Raw genomic sequence first — 17,228 nt, 5'->3', positions numbered from 1 at the left:
AAGAGAGTAGAAAATGAGTTATTTAGGAAAAGGACATCGGTTGGCAGTTTTTTTTTTTATTTTACCTTGGAACGGTCCAGGGAAAAAGATTAAGCAACCAGCTTTTTAATCACATTTGGAGGAATGGTGAAACATAGTTCCAGAGAAAAGTACCCCAAAAAAAGGGTAATAATTGTCCGGCGAAGTGCATACGTGATGCATATTCTTCACTTCCGTGGGGTGAATCGCTTTAGTGGCGGTTTATTGCAGAAATGGGTGGGAAATCACCACGTGATCTGTCTGGGAAAGGAAATGGTCTTTGAGTCACTGCAGAATGGGTATAATCATACTCAGCAGTGCTTCAGCACCGGTGCCTATGCGACGGATTGTTCAGGTCGAGAAACTGTTGATGCTACAGCATTATTTTCCGTTTCTTAGATGACTTTTTAAAATTACATTAGTCACATTGATAATATAAAATAATAATTAGCGTTTCTAAATAAGGTCCTGTGGGCCCACCACCCGCAGGACAAAGGGTGAGGGGCGGGTGCGATGCCAGTATGTTAGGGAGAGGGATGGTCTGAAAACACGCTGGCGGGACTATACTCTTTGGTTTTTTCGGTAAAGTCACGTAGGTAAACATTCAAATAAATTAAATTACGACGTTTCGGGCGCAACACAAGCATCCTTCTTCAGGTGGGGACAAATTAGCGAAACCACGCCGCTTAAGTGTGTCTCGAAGGTCTCAGAGGTGGAAATGCTTGAGCTAAATAATTTTCAACAATTGCGTTGGTGGTACCGCAGGAACCAAGGGTGATGCTAAAATCAGCTGTGACGCTGCTTCGCTCTTGAAGGACCAAATGGCCGCATCTTTTAATGGGTCACGTGGGGAAACCAAGAGAATCTTGTCGCGCCCCCCCACCCCCCTCGTCATTCTGAGCCGTAATCAATCCTATGCTCTATGGATGTCCCCGCAAGCCATCACCGCCACCCGTCACGATCTTGCGCCCGAAACGTCGTGATTTAATTTATTTGTATTTTTTACCTACGTGACTTTACCGAAAAAACCATAGAGTATGAATCCTTGCAGTCGCGAAAACTTCAAATCTAGAATGGCGGAACTATGGCGCTCGGCTGGCCGGGGAACACCTGGGAATTCTCCAGGTGGAACTGGAGTCTGTCGCCAGGGGATAGGGAGATCTGGAACCCCTCTACTCAACATGCTACCTTCGTGACCCTCACCAGGACAAGCGGACTGAGAGGAACAATTTTAACGTCATGCCTGCAAATTGTATTTCACAACGCTGCACAATCGGCCACCACCGTGGAGTCGAGTACGTATGATGATATTTTCAGTCGGTTAGCGTTCGTGTGTGTGGGAGGAAACTGGGAACTCACACGAAGTCAACCCACGCATTGGAGGGGGCAACGCTGTATCCCATACATTTGGAACAGATGAGGATTATTCCACTCTTTGCTGTTCCGCCACTGTGTGATCCACGTGAATAGCCACCGCCACCCACGTTGGGGAAAGCGTTGATCCGATGGAGGTCAAATCACGTTGGGAAAGCGCTGACGTGATGACGACGGGCATCAGTGAAGGTTCCACAATATAGCCGCCTTGGCGATGCTTTGTATTGTTGTGTAACGATTGGTGGTGATTTTTAGTTATTCTTGGTTCTTTCGGTAAAGTCACGCTGAAGGGAAATAATACAATAATAAAAATAAAACATTTATTATTTTTTATAAAATAATAATAAAACATTTATTATGTTCTATTATTATTTTATTATTTCCCTTCTACGTGACTTTACCGAAAGAACCAAGAATATGAATCACTGCAGTCACGAAAGCTTTAAGTCGAAAAAAAATCGATTGTTAATTTTACATTTGGGAAGGAGCGATGGCGCAGTGGTTAGTGGCACCGTGCTCCCAACATGACGGTCGCGCATCGGAGTCCCATCCACGGCAAACATCAGTGGTTGGCTTAACGCGTAAGTTTTCATAGCCAAATATGATTCCTAACTGATTTTTGTTGTTGTTTGGATTAGTCCCATATTAATGAGCTGACCAATTGTGTGTTGGTAGCCTGGACAAGGTGACATTGTTAGTCTTCTGTGGCTCTCATTTTTAGACCCTGGATCTTTTCCCTGATTGTGTTGATTGTCTGTTTCCAATTGAAGCGTCGTATCTAATTGCTAAATTCAGTTGTGAGAATTGCTCTTGAATTCAGCGGTGAGCTAAAGCAAGCATAAAAGGAACGTTAAATCGCTTTGTATACGTGACAATTGCAGTCTATTTGGCTATGCCGGGTAGAGAAATTTTCACGACACGTTTGCTCAGATCATTAAGTGGGCTCACCCAAAATTCAATTATGCTATAAAATCGCCATGGCTACCAATATCTGAACCAGTCATAACCCGAACTCGAAGCAACTCGCACTTACTAGCACGGCGAGATATGCTCCAACAACTGGTGTGACCGACACGGCGTTGACAAGCCTGCATCCACCATTGGATTGTGAAAGAGCTACATTTTTTAGGCATTATTTTAATAAATGTCTTATCAAGAATTTCCCAATATTGGGTTTTTATTTGCATTATTAACTTATGTTTGCACATTATCCTGACATCGCAGGCTCATTTGTAAACAGCAGAAATAATAATGTTATTTATGATACGTATCGGAATGCTCATTTATTTATTTCAATAATACAACTTCTACCTCTCACTGCCGACAATGCGGATTGTTTGCGCATGCCGTGCGGGGAGCAGCGAAGAGAGCCGCCGCTCGCTGCTGCCGAGGGCGTCTCTTGTCGGGGCCGGCCGGCAGGGCGTGCGATGTTTACTGCCGAGTGTTTGATTTGACGGGGGGGGGGGGGGGGGCGTCGCGAGGATATGTCTTGAGCGCCTGACGGATAGGCGGCGGCGGCGTCGGGCGTCGTCGGGAGGCCGTGCGGCGGCGAGCGTGGCTCGTCTTGTTTGTCGCGGGCCCTGCCAAAACCCAATTCCCACAAACAAACAAGAGTCGCGTGAGCAGGGGGCCCAGCTTCTGGATCGCTGTGCTCAGCTGTCCGGGGGTGGAGCGGGCTCGCTGACCCACGGTGACATTTGGAAAAGTGGCTCGCGAGACCTCGGAGGCGAAGGGGAAAAAAAAAACCGCTTGCGGCCACGAAATCGAGGGATTTGACGCCGACTGCCCGTTATCCCGCTGTGGGAGAGGGGTTTTGCATTCCTCTGTTTCATCACCTTTTTGTTGTTGTCTTTTGTGGGCCAACAACACACCTCTGCCGAGAACTTCACCGATGCAGGGGGATTTATTTCGAATAAGTATGAAGATTCTTTTGATGTTTTAATATTAGCAACAGGTGAAAATTGCTTTTCAAAATATTTTGATCTGATTTTTGAGCTGGGATTATCTGGATGCGAGAAGATTCATTTTATATTGTTATGAGTTGCCTCTATGCCTGAGTCTGTGCCATGGAGCTTGAATAGTTTGTTTTTTATTTATTTTGATGAAAACGGAAAGGTTCATTTATTTGTTTGCATGTTATATATGAGCTAAGTATCTTATGAAGAGATCTACGCAGCCTTCCTATAATAAATCCTCATTGCGATGTGCATATTTTCAAATTGTTATCTCATTGGACTCAAGTGTTTAATCACAAGTGCACGTGATATTTAATTGTTTAATTCCCCAAGCACTCTTGCCAAATGGATATTGGTTCTTAGCGGCTCCTCAGCCGGTTTTAAATAAAACATTTTATTTCACCGTCTATACGTGAACCCAACCCTCACAGCTTGTAATATATTTATTAGATTTCTTGCAATTTATTAAAAATATTTTAAAGCGACATGCTGCTGACATGCGCTATCTTGTGTGTTTTTTAGCACAAGCTGTGGTGTTGAGATCCTGTTCAAGATATACGGTGAAACATAAACACAGAATGCGTTCTGAGAACCTCCGAATCAAATTAAATCTTTGACTTATGCCGCATCCCGTCACAATGGCGCAACGCATTGTCATCAACATCGGCCTCGCATTTTCTCGCAACGCCGCACGCGTGTGTGTGGCATACAATCTTTTTTAACGCCTTTTCATATTTTTTTTCTACGTGCATAACCATAACCGAGAGGGTTTTGGTATCTCACAAGGCTAATGATACATCCGAAATATAATCGTTCAGTAAATCGTTCTCAATCGCTGCTGCTGCTACTGCTGCTGCTCTGTTCTGCGAGCTCGTGGTGGCTGCCCTCCCCCGTTACGTTCACCCACGCTCACCGCCAGTTTCTCGGCACCCCACTGTTCCCTTCCCGCTCTGGTCGCTCGCACATGGCTCCATCCCCCCCCCCCCCCCCCCCCCCCCCCCGGCCAGGTTCTGCCTCGGAGCAGGCTGAGATGGTTTCCTTTTTTGTTACACCACCGTCTTCCGTCCGCCTTATTTTCTAGAGCGTCTTGCGGTGATGATGGCGATGTCCTCTGGAGCTGGGTGGTTCCTTCACGAATTGATTCCCACGATGTCACCACCCTTGATGATTCCCGCAGGGATCACGATTCTTCCATGGGTGAAATCCCATGTTAAAATCTTCGTTCAATTATAAACAAGTGAGCATCGGCATGTGTATACATCTTAGGTCGACTCAGCCTCAAATAAGGACCTGATGCGGTGTGTAAACATCTTCACTCGGGAGACAGGCAGCCAGGCGTGGTCTTCGTGTGCCGTGCCGGCCTTCATCAGTGCTCGCTAACAGCACTTGCTCCCACTGACTGTTAAGGCTATAAGGGGGATCTTTGTTATACATCTTATGTCAGTCCCGGTGATCCCATTGGTAGTTATGGTGGCCTCTATAGGAGTCTCAGTGGTTTGAATACTAGTTCTTGTAGTCCCATTGGTTCCTGTTGTCCAAATGCTGTAGTGGTACCTGGGGGGATCACGGGACCTCTTAGACCTCCTGCTAGTCTCGGTGAGAGGTGGGGCTGCACGGAACGGCTCACCAAGTCTCCAAGGCTATGTATGCAGCAAGAACAACCTTCATGTGCCACTAAGTGGCAACGACGTCATCACGGCGCTTGTGCCAGACTAGGTGCAATTTGAGGCCACGTGAAGTGTCATAGACTCACTGACAGGAGGCCACGGGGCAGACCCAGGTGCCATGGGTTGACCGACTGAGATGACCGGCATTTGCACCATCTGCGCTCCCCACCGTGCCTACCTGCTGCGTTTTAGCCGCCCGGGTGCTCTGTTCGTTGTTGTGAGCGTCGCTGCGTACACCACAGTGCAGAGCCTCGCATTGATCACCACTCTCCCCACGTGTCTCCTTTTGATCTTAACCCTTTGCCGTTCCGAGACGTCTGCAAGTTACAGGGTGTGGGTGTCTCGTTCACCGCCGAATCTTGGAATGCGCGAGCGGTTCAGCGTTCATTTTATTTAGAGGCGTAGCGCCATTGTTTTTAAAGACATTGTACTCACCGCGGAGAAGCGTAGCGACGCGATCGCACTCTACTATAGCCGGCAACAAACTGTGCTGCACGCCCTCCCGCGTGCCCTTGTGGGAGCCTCGGCAACGATGAAGTTATTTTACGTACGTCATTGGAACGGGAAGGGGTTAATAGGCTCTCGCTCACACCACTTTCCCCAACAGTTTGTGCCAGGTGAGTTTTGTGGGTTTTTTTTTTGACGGTCTATACAAATGAAGCTTCACGCAATTATGAATAACACCGTCGGCGAATTCCCTGCGGTCGGCTATAGTATGGGTACTGCACAGCTGTTAGGAGCAGTGTGAAAGTCTGGGCTCTGTGGCGTGCCCACTTACAGTGAGGGTTTTAATCGTCTTCTTCCTCCGTACTGCTGATGTAGATGCAGAGCAACAACTACAAATTCACATTCAGGTCGTCTAGCCAGATAACCGCGTCAGCAGAAGTGGAGTGTATCGCTGTGATGTCTCCTTCATATTTATGGATTTGGCATTTCGTCATTGTGCGTTGTACGGTCTTCTGGATGACCACAGTCGCGCACGGGAGAGTTTTAAATGTTCCATTTGTGCATCAGGTATCCGCGTCTGCCATGGTTTGTGCAGTAGATGCGGTTTATGGGGGACCATGAGCTTCGTGGAAGATCAAACCCAGGGTTCTTCTGCGTTGGGTCTTTCACGTGGTGTTTGTTTTTGTGAGTTATTTTCAATCTTGATTTGAAGCTTTTGTGACTGCAGGAATCCATACTCTTTGGTTCTTTCGGTAAAGTCACGTGCGTATAAAATAAAATAAATCACGACGTTTCGATCGCAACACAAGCGGTCGTCCTCGGGTGGGAAAAAATATAATCCAGCAGTGGAACTGCTGAACCAGTGAGAGAGCAGCTACAGCAAATCTAGAATCAGCTACAACAAGGCTATATATGTGGCGATGGGCAAGCAAGCTCTCCAAGCTTCATCGTGGTCGAAGGTTTTCCATACGCGGTGCTGTTCGTCTCGGCTGCACAGTCTACCTTCAATTTAAAGCTTTCGTGACTGCAGGGATTCATCTTCTTGGTTCTTTCGGTAAAGTCACGTAGAATGGCGTCATTCAGACTCTGTCTTCTCGACAGACCTGCCTTCCACCTGAGGACGGCTGCTTGCGTTGTGGCCGAAACGTCGTGAGAATTATTTTATTATGTTTTATTTTTATTATTTTATTATTTCCATTCTACGTGACTTTACCGAAAGAACCAAGAAGATGAGTCTACCTTCAGATTCCCTTTGTACATCCGGTGCTTGGTGTGCGGTGTGCAGGGAGAGCTGGAGAATGACGTGGTCGTGCACTTGGCCCTCATTGCTGAAAGCCAGAGGTGAGTGCAGCTGAGTCGCTTTGGAACCCGCGGAGTTAGTCACGTCGACAACGCCGTTCCCTCTCAATGGTCATAGTTTGTCTTTCGTCTGTTCCGACTTGAAAGTGACGGGGGACGCTCATCATGCGCTCGCGTACGTTCGAAACGTTTGTCTTTACGTTTGTCTGTGGCATTTCGAACAGCCTATTAGCGCGGTTGGCTTCGTATGGTGCGACAGACGTTCAACATGCATACGTACATTAAGGAATAATTACAACATGGTTGAGACACACAGAAAGAAAGCTTCTTGGGAATGTCTTCAGAGCAGGATCCGGAGGAGAGATTTGTAACTGAAAACATTGCCAGAAGGAAAAATATCTGGATTGAACATATTGTTCGAAAGGCAGGCCTGCTGAAGGAAGCTCTAGAAGTAAAGATACCGGCGAAAAGGCCACGAGGCAATAAAAGGAAAAGCCTGCAAGACGGCTTGAAGGAAGGGCGGTCTATACGGTGAAATGAGGATGAAATCCCAAGACGGGAGAGGATCGGGAGAGCGTGAACCAAGGACCTGCCCTTAGGCATAGAACACGTGAGAGAAAGGGAGCTGTATCAGTGAATGCACTTTCTTACGATCCCCGTCACGTGGATTCAATATCTTTACTTGGGCCTCCCGTAGGTTGACTCGACCCAAATTGAGTACCAGGTACAGAAGTGGTCACCATCGGACTGAGGAGGGATAGTGCAGCTGAGCAGGTGTGTTGCTGGCTACACCTCTCTCCACCATTGGCTATTCCACGAGTAATAGGTGCTTACTAACAGGCCCTCTGTCTATAGCGATAACTGGAGGATTTTTGTTCATGAGCGGGTTGAGAAAAATATATATGGCCACCTTAACAACCCAGAGTTTTAATTTATTATAGATGTACGTGTGCATTGCTAAACGCTAGATGGTCAAGCAATAAAAAAAAAATGGTCCAATGCCATTTTATTGTTAACTTCATTAATGTGTCAAGTCTTACCTGGTCGTAGTTTAGCCCCGACTACCAACTCCTATGCAACGTAAGTACCCCACAAGGGCTGTGGACAGCGTGGTGCATGCACAGCAAATCTCAAGACAGCTGGATCTACCGGGCCCTAATTATGACTTACTGCGGGTTCAGGAGGGCACACCTAATGGATCTGGTGGCAGTTTTCATACAAATGGGGCATTACGATGGCAGGAATGGGTCTCCTTCGTGGGAGAACTATAAAAAGTTGAATTATTCCAGAATGACAGGCTGGGTCAGTGAGGTCTGAATTGCTCATTAGTGTTGTTAGTATTGGGTGGGGGGGGGGGGGGGTTTGAACGTGTTAAAATAAAACTGGCACACATTTCCCCTTGCCACTTTTGATCTGTAATGGTAATGAGCCTAAATTTAATATTATAGTGGGTCTCCTGTAAAATAAATAATAACACCGCGGACAGTTTACATTAAAGCTATGGAAATGTCTGACACAGGTAAACACCGAATTGACTCATCTCCGTAGCGATAATTTTCTGTCAAATTCGAATTTGACTTGGTATTTTGTGTTTTTGTAAAATTTATCAGACGTTTACAGGCTTTTCACGGAATAAAGAAATCGTAACACATTGTTTCAAATCACGTGGTTATAAGTCAACAAAATGAAACTAATTGTGCATGTGGTGGGCCTATTATCATGAATGGACAGGATTAATAAGTGTTCATTTTAGTGCACATAAAGGCATGGGCGAAATTGTATTGTTCACTCGATTGTCGTTTTAATTTGTATGCAAAATAATATTTAAACGTAATTATGTATAACCATATCAAATAATTAACAATGCAGTGGTGAAGCATGCTGATTCATGATTTCTACCAGATGTTGAGGAATATTCCAAAAGCAATGCCTCCTAATATTATATTTCATTACATTTTCTGTCGCCTCTTTATATATACAAACAAAAAGATGGCTTTTGATACAGAATTAGTCAAGAGAGTACGCTCAAACATTTAGCAATCGAAACGTCCTCGTCGAACGTCACAATTCCAGACCACACATGATCGTGAAGCAGAAGTCGCAAACGGGTTTTGATTTCTTACCCGTACCCGTACCCGGCCGCACCAGGGTCGCAAACGGGTACCCGTACCCAGCCGTACCCGTACCCTACCCGTACCCGGCCGGGTACGGGTAGGGTACGGGTATCGAGTACCTGATTGCGACCTCTGGGATGAAGCCATGTTGCAGGCACGGGTGGGTTGATTTTAGGAACTTCAATTGTGAGAAGAGACAAGACGTTGGGAAATGAGTGACAAACAGTTACTCACCAGTGACTCACGGTCTACCCGTACCCACGGTCTACTCGTACTCGTTTTTGTGTTAGTTTTTTATCTCTTTTCTTTGTCTGTTAGGCCCTTTGAAGGATGGGCCCAGACGGGCGATGTTTCGAAAATTCCACTGCTGTATACAAATGAGTTTGCGGCCCTTGTGATAAACAACACCTCCCACCGCGATGATGGCATGGTTCCACGTTGGTGAAAGAGGGTGGAGTCTCATTCATTTCCATAATTAAAAAAATCAATATAAAATGTTGCTGCCCATGAATGAATATACACAATTTTCTGTCAGTAAAAAAAAAATTGTTTAAAAAATGTGGATTCTTGTTGGGCACCTCTCACATTCCTACATCATGACTTGCCTGGATTGTTTAGTGGATTCACAGTTAAAGCTTGCGTCACTATTCTTCACATTAACAAGATAACCACCCCTGTACAAACTACTATTGGCCACTCAGGTTAGTCACTGTGTCCCATTAAAAATGCCCAGCGCAGATGGCCGCTGCCACGAAACGTTTACCAGGGTGCGCGAATGCAGCGGACGCAAAGCCGTGGGTCCTCGCCGTGAGCCGCGTTACTCACACCCGTTCCGCTTTTATTATTTTTCCCGGAACTTTTCCAACCCTGCCGTCACTTTTTGTGTCCCCAAACCGCGCTCCGGCAGACTGCAGGCGTTCCTGAACACCTACGGGATCGCGACGCAGACGCCCTCTCAAGTGGAGCCCATTCAGATTTGGCCTCAACACGAGCTCGTCAAGGTACCACCGCATCTGCCACCCACCCCCCCTCCCCCCCACCACATTACCGTCCATCCAAGCACCCCGCGGTCAATATGGTTTCTCAACACGTCTCATTGCCCTTCCGAGAAATGACTCCGATTTGAAGTGATTCTTTTAAACGTTTGTCTGAAAGTTGAATTGCTTTGAAGTGCTACCTGAAAATCACGTGCTTGAAGGATCTTTCGTGCAGTGGAGTCAAGGTGTGGACTGGTTCATTTTGCGTTGAATTCACTGGCCTGTGTATTTGCCCATTCGGCACCTCAAATTAGCACGGTTGGCTACGTACGGTAACCACAACCGTGTTCCCTCTTGATGGTTTTCGTTTGTTTTGAGTCTTTTTTGCCTTCAGCGTGACACTCATTGTGTACGTGCGTACGTGTGAAACATTCGTCTTCACGTGTGTCTGTGTGGCATTTCGCACCGACTTTTTTTGCGGTTGGCTACATGCGCTGCGGGAGAAGTTCAACACACGCGCAGACACACACATCCCGGAACGCAACTCGTTCTCTTTGAAAGCTGATTGTTTATTTTTTGGGGGGTGAGCACTTTGCTTCACCTTTGTGCCTGAGAAGTGCCACGGGAGTAATATTGAGGATGATGAATGATGATGAATCTACGGCAACTTGGGTTGATTAAACATGGGGTTGTACACGGGCTAACCTTTTTCACTTTCGAGATGGGGGAGTGGGGTAGAATGGCGAGCGTGTCACTTTTGACGAAAACTTAAGAATACAAATTGTTCTGCCTTGAAGCTTGACTTTTGAAGTAACAAAAACAATGGGACACTGAAGCGCTTGTCACCCAGTATTGGAGGGTCACAGGACGCCCCTTGTTCTATTCTAGGCACCATCCAAGGCAAAAGAGCCAAGGCCCTGTACTCTGACCGCTGGTCTTTCTGTTGCATTCATTGATCAAACAATAAGGTAGCATTTTAGATTTGAAGTTTTCGTGACTACAAGGATCCACACTTTTGGGTTTTTTTCGGTAAAGTCACGTAGGTAAAAAAATGTTTTTAATAAAAGAAATTAAAATAATTTATTTTTTTATTTTTTACCTACGTGACTTTACCGAAAAACCCCAAAAATAAGGTAGCACTCCAACAAAAAAAATCCAATTAAATTCAATAACGTAATTACATGTCCCTTGATGTAAATATGCCTCTGTAAAATACATATTGGCTACTGTTCTACACACGACCTTGTGATTCGGTTTGTGTTTAGATGCTCTTTAATTCCAAATATAATTGTGTTGTACGTGTTATTTTTCTCTCTAAAATACTGTTGTAACTTTGTGATCCCATGAACACGTACATAAACTGGAGTACATGCACTAGATTCTACATTGAGTGATATAGGTCATCAGGGAAAATTGCTGTTATTTCCGGGGGTTCATATTTGCACCACAACCAGGCGGTGATTTTACACTGGTCCAAGGTTCATGTTTCAAGTTTCCATTCACGTTGGCCTTGGCCACGGCTTGAATCCAGGCCGTTGAGGGTGGAGTGCGTTGTGCGACCCGCTCCACCAGTGTTTACCCTCCTTCAAAACGTATACAAAAAAACACACGCTCACACCCACAAGCGTATCAAGAGAAACATTGCCACTGCCTCCATCCAATTCATTACAGCGAGGTGTTGAACATATTCCAGGATGTCCTACTTCTCTGGAACGGCATGCGTAATAAATTTGAATGTTTGCTTCAAATGTCCCATCATAATAATAATAGAAACAATGACACCTGTGACCTGTCAGTGGCCCATCCTGCAGAAGTGTAGGCACAACAGAAAGGAATGGGATTCGCTGCAGCAAAGAGACAGACAGTTGGATGCAAGCTGAGATGAATTTATTTTGTCATTGCGTGTCCTACCCTCTGTAATTTTTTTTCCTTTTCTCACAGCGTGATTTCATGGAGGCTGTCATCTCCCTGTGTCCCTTTAAGCGATCCATTTGATATAAATTGCTTTTTTTTGTGGAAATCAGAGATTTATCAAAGCACCACTGAGGTTATGAGTTTTGGCACAAGCTTTTGTGTTAATAATTATGCCACCACACGCAAGTTTTTAGATCATTGCTTCTTCATCAGAATTAAAGGCCAAAATATATTTCTTTTTGGTCCGTAAAGCAGAACGTCATTTAGTAACATTTCGTCAATGAGAAAGTGTATTTCATGTAATAAGCTTACACTTAGATGGTTCTGGAAGACAGGATGAGTTATGACTGCTCATTATAAGTTGAAGCTTAAGTGTCTATGGGATAGACAATGTTAAATCCATTGTTAAATGAATACATTCAAACCATGTGATTTTTCTTAACGATTTGAGAAAGTGTCAAACTTCGGTGACATTTTAATTGGCATGCGTTTCCATTAATTCTTAAAACAAAGGTTTGATTGTACAACTTTTGCAGAATAAAGGATCATTTTAGTCCTTTGACCTGTACAACTCTGAAAGCATTATAATCATCATCATAGTCCACAAACTCTGCGTGTGTGTTTTACGGAAACTGAGCATGTTTTTATCCAAAGGGAAACTCTTTGAGTAGCTGAGTGCAGCAAACATTTAGCCCTGGCAAGTGTTCTGGAAAAGTCAGCATGATAATTTGAGTAAAATTGAGCTCCAAATTAAAAAGTGTCTGTAACGTCAGCAAACATTAACCCAATCCCGTGCACTTTGTTATGGCATGCGTCCCTCACTGCCTCAGGAGTTAGCAGGAAGTTTTGCATTGTTATCTGCAAACCCTGCCAGGACGTCTTAGATTCCCGAACACGAGTTTCTAACCTTTTGGTAGTTAAAAAAAATGTTTCGATACCCAACCACCCATTTTATTTCAGTCGGTAGCCTTTGACTAATCTGCTCTGTGAAACATAAATATATTTGTTGCAAGTAGGGGGGGTAATTAAGGGAGATGAAATATTTCGGTGAAAAACTCCCCTTATTTACTTGTTTGAGATGCGGTTAAGGCTTTGACACTGCCTGGTATGCAGGCAGTGTCACTGAATTTGCCTATGAAATGCGTTCCCCCTTTTCGTCCGTGCAATAACGGGAGTCGCGCATTCCCTTACACACTCATGGGCAACATCTTCAAATTACAAACACACGTCTCGGGAAAGAAAAAACATGATTAGCATTCCACCTTTTGCGTTGCACGTAATTGGAGTTTAGCCCGATTGCTTTACAATTATTACAGGCTTGATGACATTTTAATGCGCACTTTACGACGCAGAGTGACACCTTGTAGTTTGGAGGAGCGGCTAAACAGCGGCGGCAATAACGCAGGGGATGTGAGACGCATACCAAGCGAGGATACGCCGCTGTACAATCGTAATGAATTTTTTGCCAGCGCATCTGTGCGGGGGTTTCTTTCGCGTTCTGTGCCGTTGGTGCAGCCTTGAGCGCCTCCCCTTGGATGCGCGATGTAGTCGCAGCGCATCCTGCGAAACTGAAAGCGCGACGCGGAGTCAACGCACGGAATGGAGTGCCTTGTGCTTTCACGGCCGGCTGGGTTTAAATCTCCGCCGTAAGAGGTAGTGATGAACTCTGAAGGCAGACTGCTTTCGCGTCGGTTTGATTTTGCTCGTGCGTGCGGTGAATCTACTCGCCGGCATTTCTCGTTTGAAATCTAGTGACATACATGTGTCACCTTCTTCACAAGGAGCCACGGCGACGGCAGTAAGCGTTGCACGGCGCACAGGTGTACATACGCACATTAAACTTCGTTGGCACCAACCACGCGAATTGGAGGGGTGCGGTTGTCATGTCACCGATCCTGATCAATCCGGCCGTCACATTTGAACTGATTCGCCAGTCGTTCTCAGCAAACGATTAGTGGGGGGGGGGGGGGGGGGGGGGGGGGGTAATGGCAATCGATATGTAGGTGTATAGATTTCCAATATTCTCAGCTTCCCCAGTTTGAACTCGATCAGCTGAAAACTTCAGTGCATGCGGAACCCGTGAATTATGTTTGTCCAGTCAGCATTAGCCTCACACACTCGCAGTGCAAGCCAGAACCGTCGCGTTCATACACTCGCCCCAGTTGCTCTCGTGAGCAGCTGTTGACATTTTCACCTGAAGATAACCGAGACAAATCAACTGAACCTTGAAGTCCATCGATGGGCTTTCAGCATCTTCAGAATATTTATTTATACCGGAGAAATCCAATGAGATACAAAGTTCTTCTTTCGCAGATGTCCGGTATCACAGATGCCCAGTTTATCTTATCTTACTGCTCGTGTAGAATCACAAAGCCCTGTGTTTTAACTCCACTTGGCTCCATCTCAGATTGAACAGCTGCTTGAGCCCAGCGTGTGACCAATGAGATTTCTCTGTTTTCGTGCGTGCGATCGAAGCCCATTAATTTCAGAAAGCCACTGTGCATTCAAGAGAGACTTCCACGTCTGTCAAATGCAATCGGGAGTCTTATCAGAGGCGGGGTGCTTTAATCTTGAAGTGGTCTACACTTTCACGGGATGACGTTATAATGTCTTCCGAATGGTGGCACGATTGATGGCCGTATGCTTTCTGTGTGCCACTTGGTACGGTATTCCAACATAAAGGAGTAGTTGGAAAGAAATAATGTAACGTTATGCATGGATGTTTTATAATGTATTGGCAAAAGTTGATAACATTTTGCTTCACACACTGCACATCCGATTAGCACCGTTGGCTACGTATGGTGAGAAAGCAGTTGGACGTGGCTACCATATTATGTGAAAGTATCAGGGAGCAATGGGGCTGTGTGTCATAGCGGTGGGCGATGCATTGAAATTCGGATTTGTCTCACGAACGAGTTCAACCGCACTTCTTTGACGATGTTTCAACGTCGCGGGATGTCCATCGCGGAGTTCAGGCAGCTGCGGTGTGTAGAGAGGAGAGGAGGGCGAGATAAAGGCCTGCTCTTGGACCAGGAGCGCGAAGAAACGGCACCTCCTACGAATTTCACAAGTAGTACTAATCGCATATCTGCATTTCCCATAAATATGCTAAATTCCTCTTGATATGCAAATTATTTTGTCAAGGCGCTCTTCCCCCCTCCATCCCAGCTTAAATAGTCGCTCCAAGCCTGGGGTGTGTCATTCAGACTCTGTCTTCTCGGCAGACCTGTTCTCCACCTGAGGACGGCTGCTTGCGTTGTGGCCGAAACGTCGTGAGAATTATTTTATTATGTTTTATTTTTATTATTTTATTATTTCCATTCTACGTGACTTTACCGAAAGAAACAAGAAGAAGCACTGACACCTTTTTGCAAGGAGTCATGTTTGCATAGACCGCAATACCTGCAGTCATAAATACAAACAAAAGACATAACTCTGATAATGTGCACTGTCCTTGAAGTTGATTGGTCCACACCCGAGACAGCTTTCCTTCGAGCCTAGTCTCATATGGGTTGGACCAGATGACGCCAAAAGGCGCACAACTCAAGGACAATGCATTGTCCTTGAGTTGTGCGCCTTTTGCACATTATCAGAGTTATGTCTTTTGTTTGTATTTATGACTGCAGGTATTGCGGTCTATGCAAACATGACTCCTTGCAAAAAGGTGTCAGTTTTGTTGCCAGATAGAAGGGTAAAGAACCAATTATCATATTTTTACTGGCAAATGAGGTCCCCATAGAGTAGAATCGCAGAGACGCTTATTTTTGCCGTTAAATTCGCAGCTGAGTTAACTCATTCGTACTGTACTCTATACAGCCCTTTGCAAGTCCCTTGCTGTATGAAGGCCTCCCACCCACATGTCGATCATGAGGGTCGATTGATCATACTTCACCCTGCTGGTTAGTCAAGTAGGGGGCTCGGGGTCGATTAGCCACGGTTGGCTACGTACGATGCGAAATAAGTTCAACATGCCGCAGAAACGTATAGATGTCACTCACCACTGATTTTGGCCGCGGCCAGGAATCAAGAATGCAATGTGCCGTCTCAAAACCCAAGAGGGCAGTGTGCTGTCCACTATGTGCATCACTCCCCCTAATTATTAGCCGTCAGTTTTAACATTTGCTGTGAAAGTACTGTAGGTTCAAGTTGGATTTGTTGACACAAACGCTGGGGAAAAAGAGTTTCGGCCTGTTGGCCGTGATAGCGAGCAGTTGCGGGAGATGGGAGAGGTGATGCCGGCCGCGGCCTGGGTATCGCACTGACACGTGATCTTGTTTTTAATAAAGCTTCACAGACTCGAGCAGCAGCAGCAGCAGCCCTCTTAAGTTAATCCCAATCTCTTCAGTCTGCCGCAAGATGTCAAGACTCGTATCGATTCTCGAGTGGAGAAAAACAGCGGCCGATGAAAACTTCTATAAGTAATTGAAATCCACAGCAACGTTTTCAATTGCATGAGGATACGGTCATTAGGATTGATTAAATAGACTTGTGGCTCACAGTACCTTGTGTGAGAAGTAATTTTTTGTTTACTTTCAACTTCGGTAGATACGGCTGCTTCGAGATTAATGGGATGGAATGGTGGGCGAAAGCTTTTATTGCTGCTGGAATTACACCAGTGCCTTGGAAAGATGGCTTACACTGATCTATGCGTTATATCGATCGTCTTGGCGGGAGCAAAAAAATAAATGAAGTTAGCATCTTTGCCGAGCGTTAAATGTGCAAGCCGTTGCTTTTATTCTAGAAAAGCTGCTATCCCTCCTCCCCTGTTTTTCGTCATTTACTACTCTCGCCCGCCTTTTTAATTTAAAGCGTCGCCCTCATTAGGACTCTGCACATCGATACTGTGCGGCGGAGCAGTGGCGCAGCGAGTTTGCGCAATAGACCACGACCCAGTGACCGGAGGAGTTCCATTCTTAGCTGGGCCATGGCTAACACCAGTGGCAAATTATATCTGTACTGTTAGGCTTTTTCGGTAAAGTCACGTAGGTAAAAAATAAAAATAAAATTAATAGAAGTAATAATAGAAATAAAATAATAAATCACAAAACAAATGCTGAAGTGTTTCTTGCTGTGGTTGTCCCACCTGATGGCGGACGCTTGTGTTGCACCCGAAACGTCGTGATTTATTATTTTATTTCTATTACTACTTCTATAAAAAAAAATTTTACCTATGTGACTTTACCGAAAAAGCCTAAGAGGTATGAATCCTTGCAGTCACGAAAGCTTCACATCTAGAATTATATTATATCTGCACCAGTCCTGGGCCTCCCCTTTCGCCACCTCGTACTGACCAGCAGAGTAAAGTATGGCCAAATGACCCCCAAAAGTTTTCATCCGGCAGGGGATTGACAAACAGCTGGACATTATTATTTTATTACTTACATTGATTTTGCCATCCATGTTCACTAGGCTGAAGGAGTGCATAAAATGTTTACTGGTGACAACGGGGATATTATTAAAGTC

At 45.4% G+C, this 17,228-nt stretch overlaps 1 protein-coding gene across 3 annotated transcripts in view; it reads left to right on the top strand.

Moving 5' to 3' along the window:
• Positions 1–17,228, top strand: part of PHKB (phosphorylase kinase regulatory subunit beta) — a 197,446-nt gene that overhangs the window by 129,151 nt on the left and 51,067 nt on the right. For all 3 annotated transcript variants that reach the window (XM_061548725.1, XM_061548726.1, XM_061548727.1), the window contains 2 exons: positions 6,747–6,802; positions 9,782–9,875. In XM_061548725.1, coding sequence (XP_061404709.1) covers positions 6,747–6,802; positions 9,782–9,875 — 150 coding nt within the window. The remainder of the gene's footprint in view (positions 1–6,746; positions 6,803–9,781; positions 9,876–17,228) is intronic.

The sequence above is a fragment of the Lethenteron reissneri genome, chromosome 9 (genome assembly GCF_015708825.2).
Source record: "Lethenteron reissneri isolate LAM-NWPU_2019-01 chromosome 9, ASM1570882v1, whole genome shotgun sequence".
Lineage (NCBI taxonomy): Eukaryota > Metazoa > Chordata > Hyperoartia > Petromyzontiformes > Petromyzontidae > Lethenteron > Lethenteron reissneri.
This window is presented reverse-complemented; position numbering and strand designations above follow the sequence as displayed.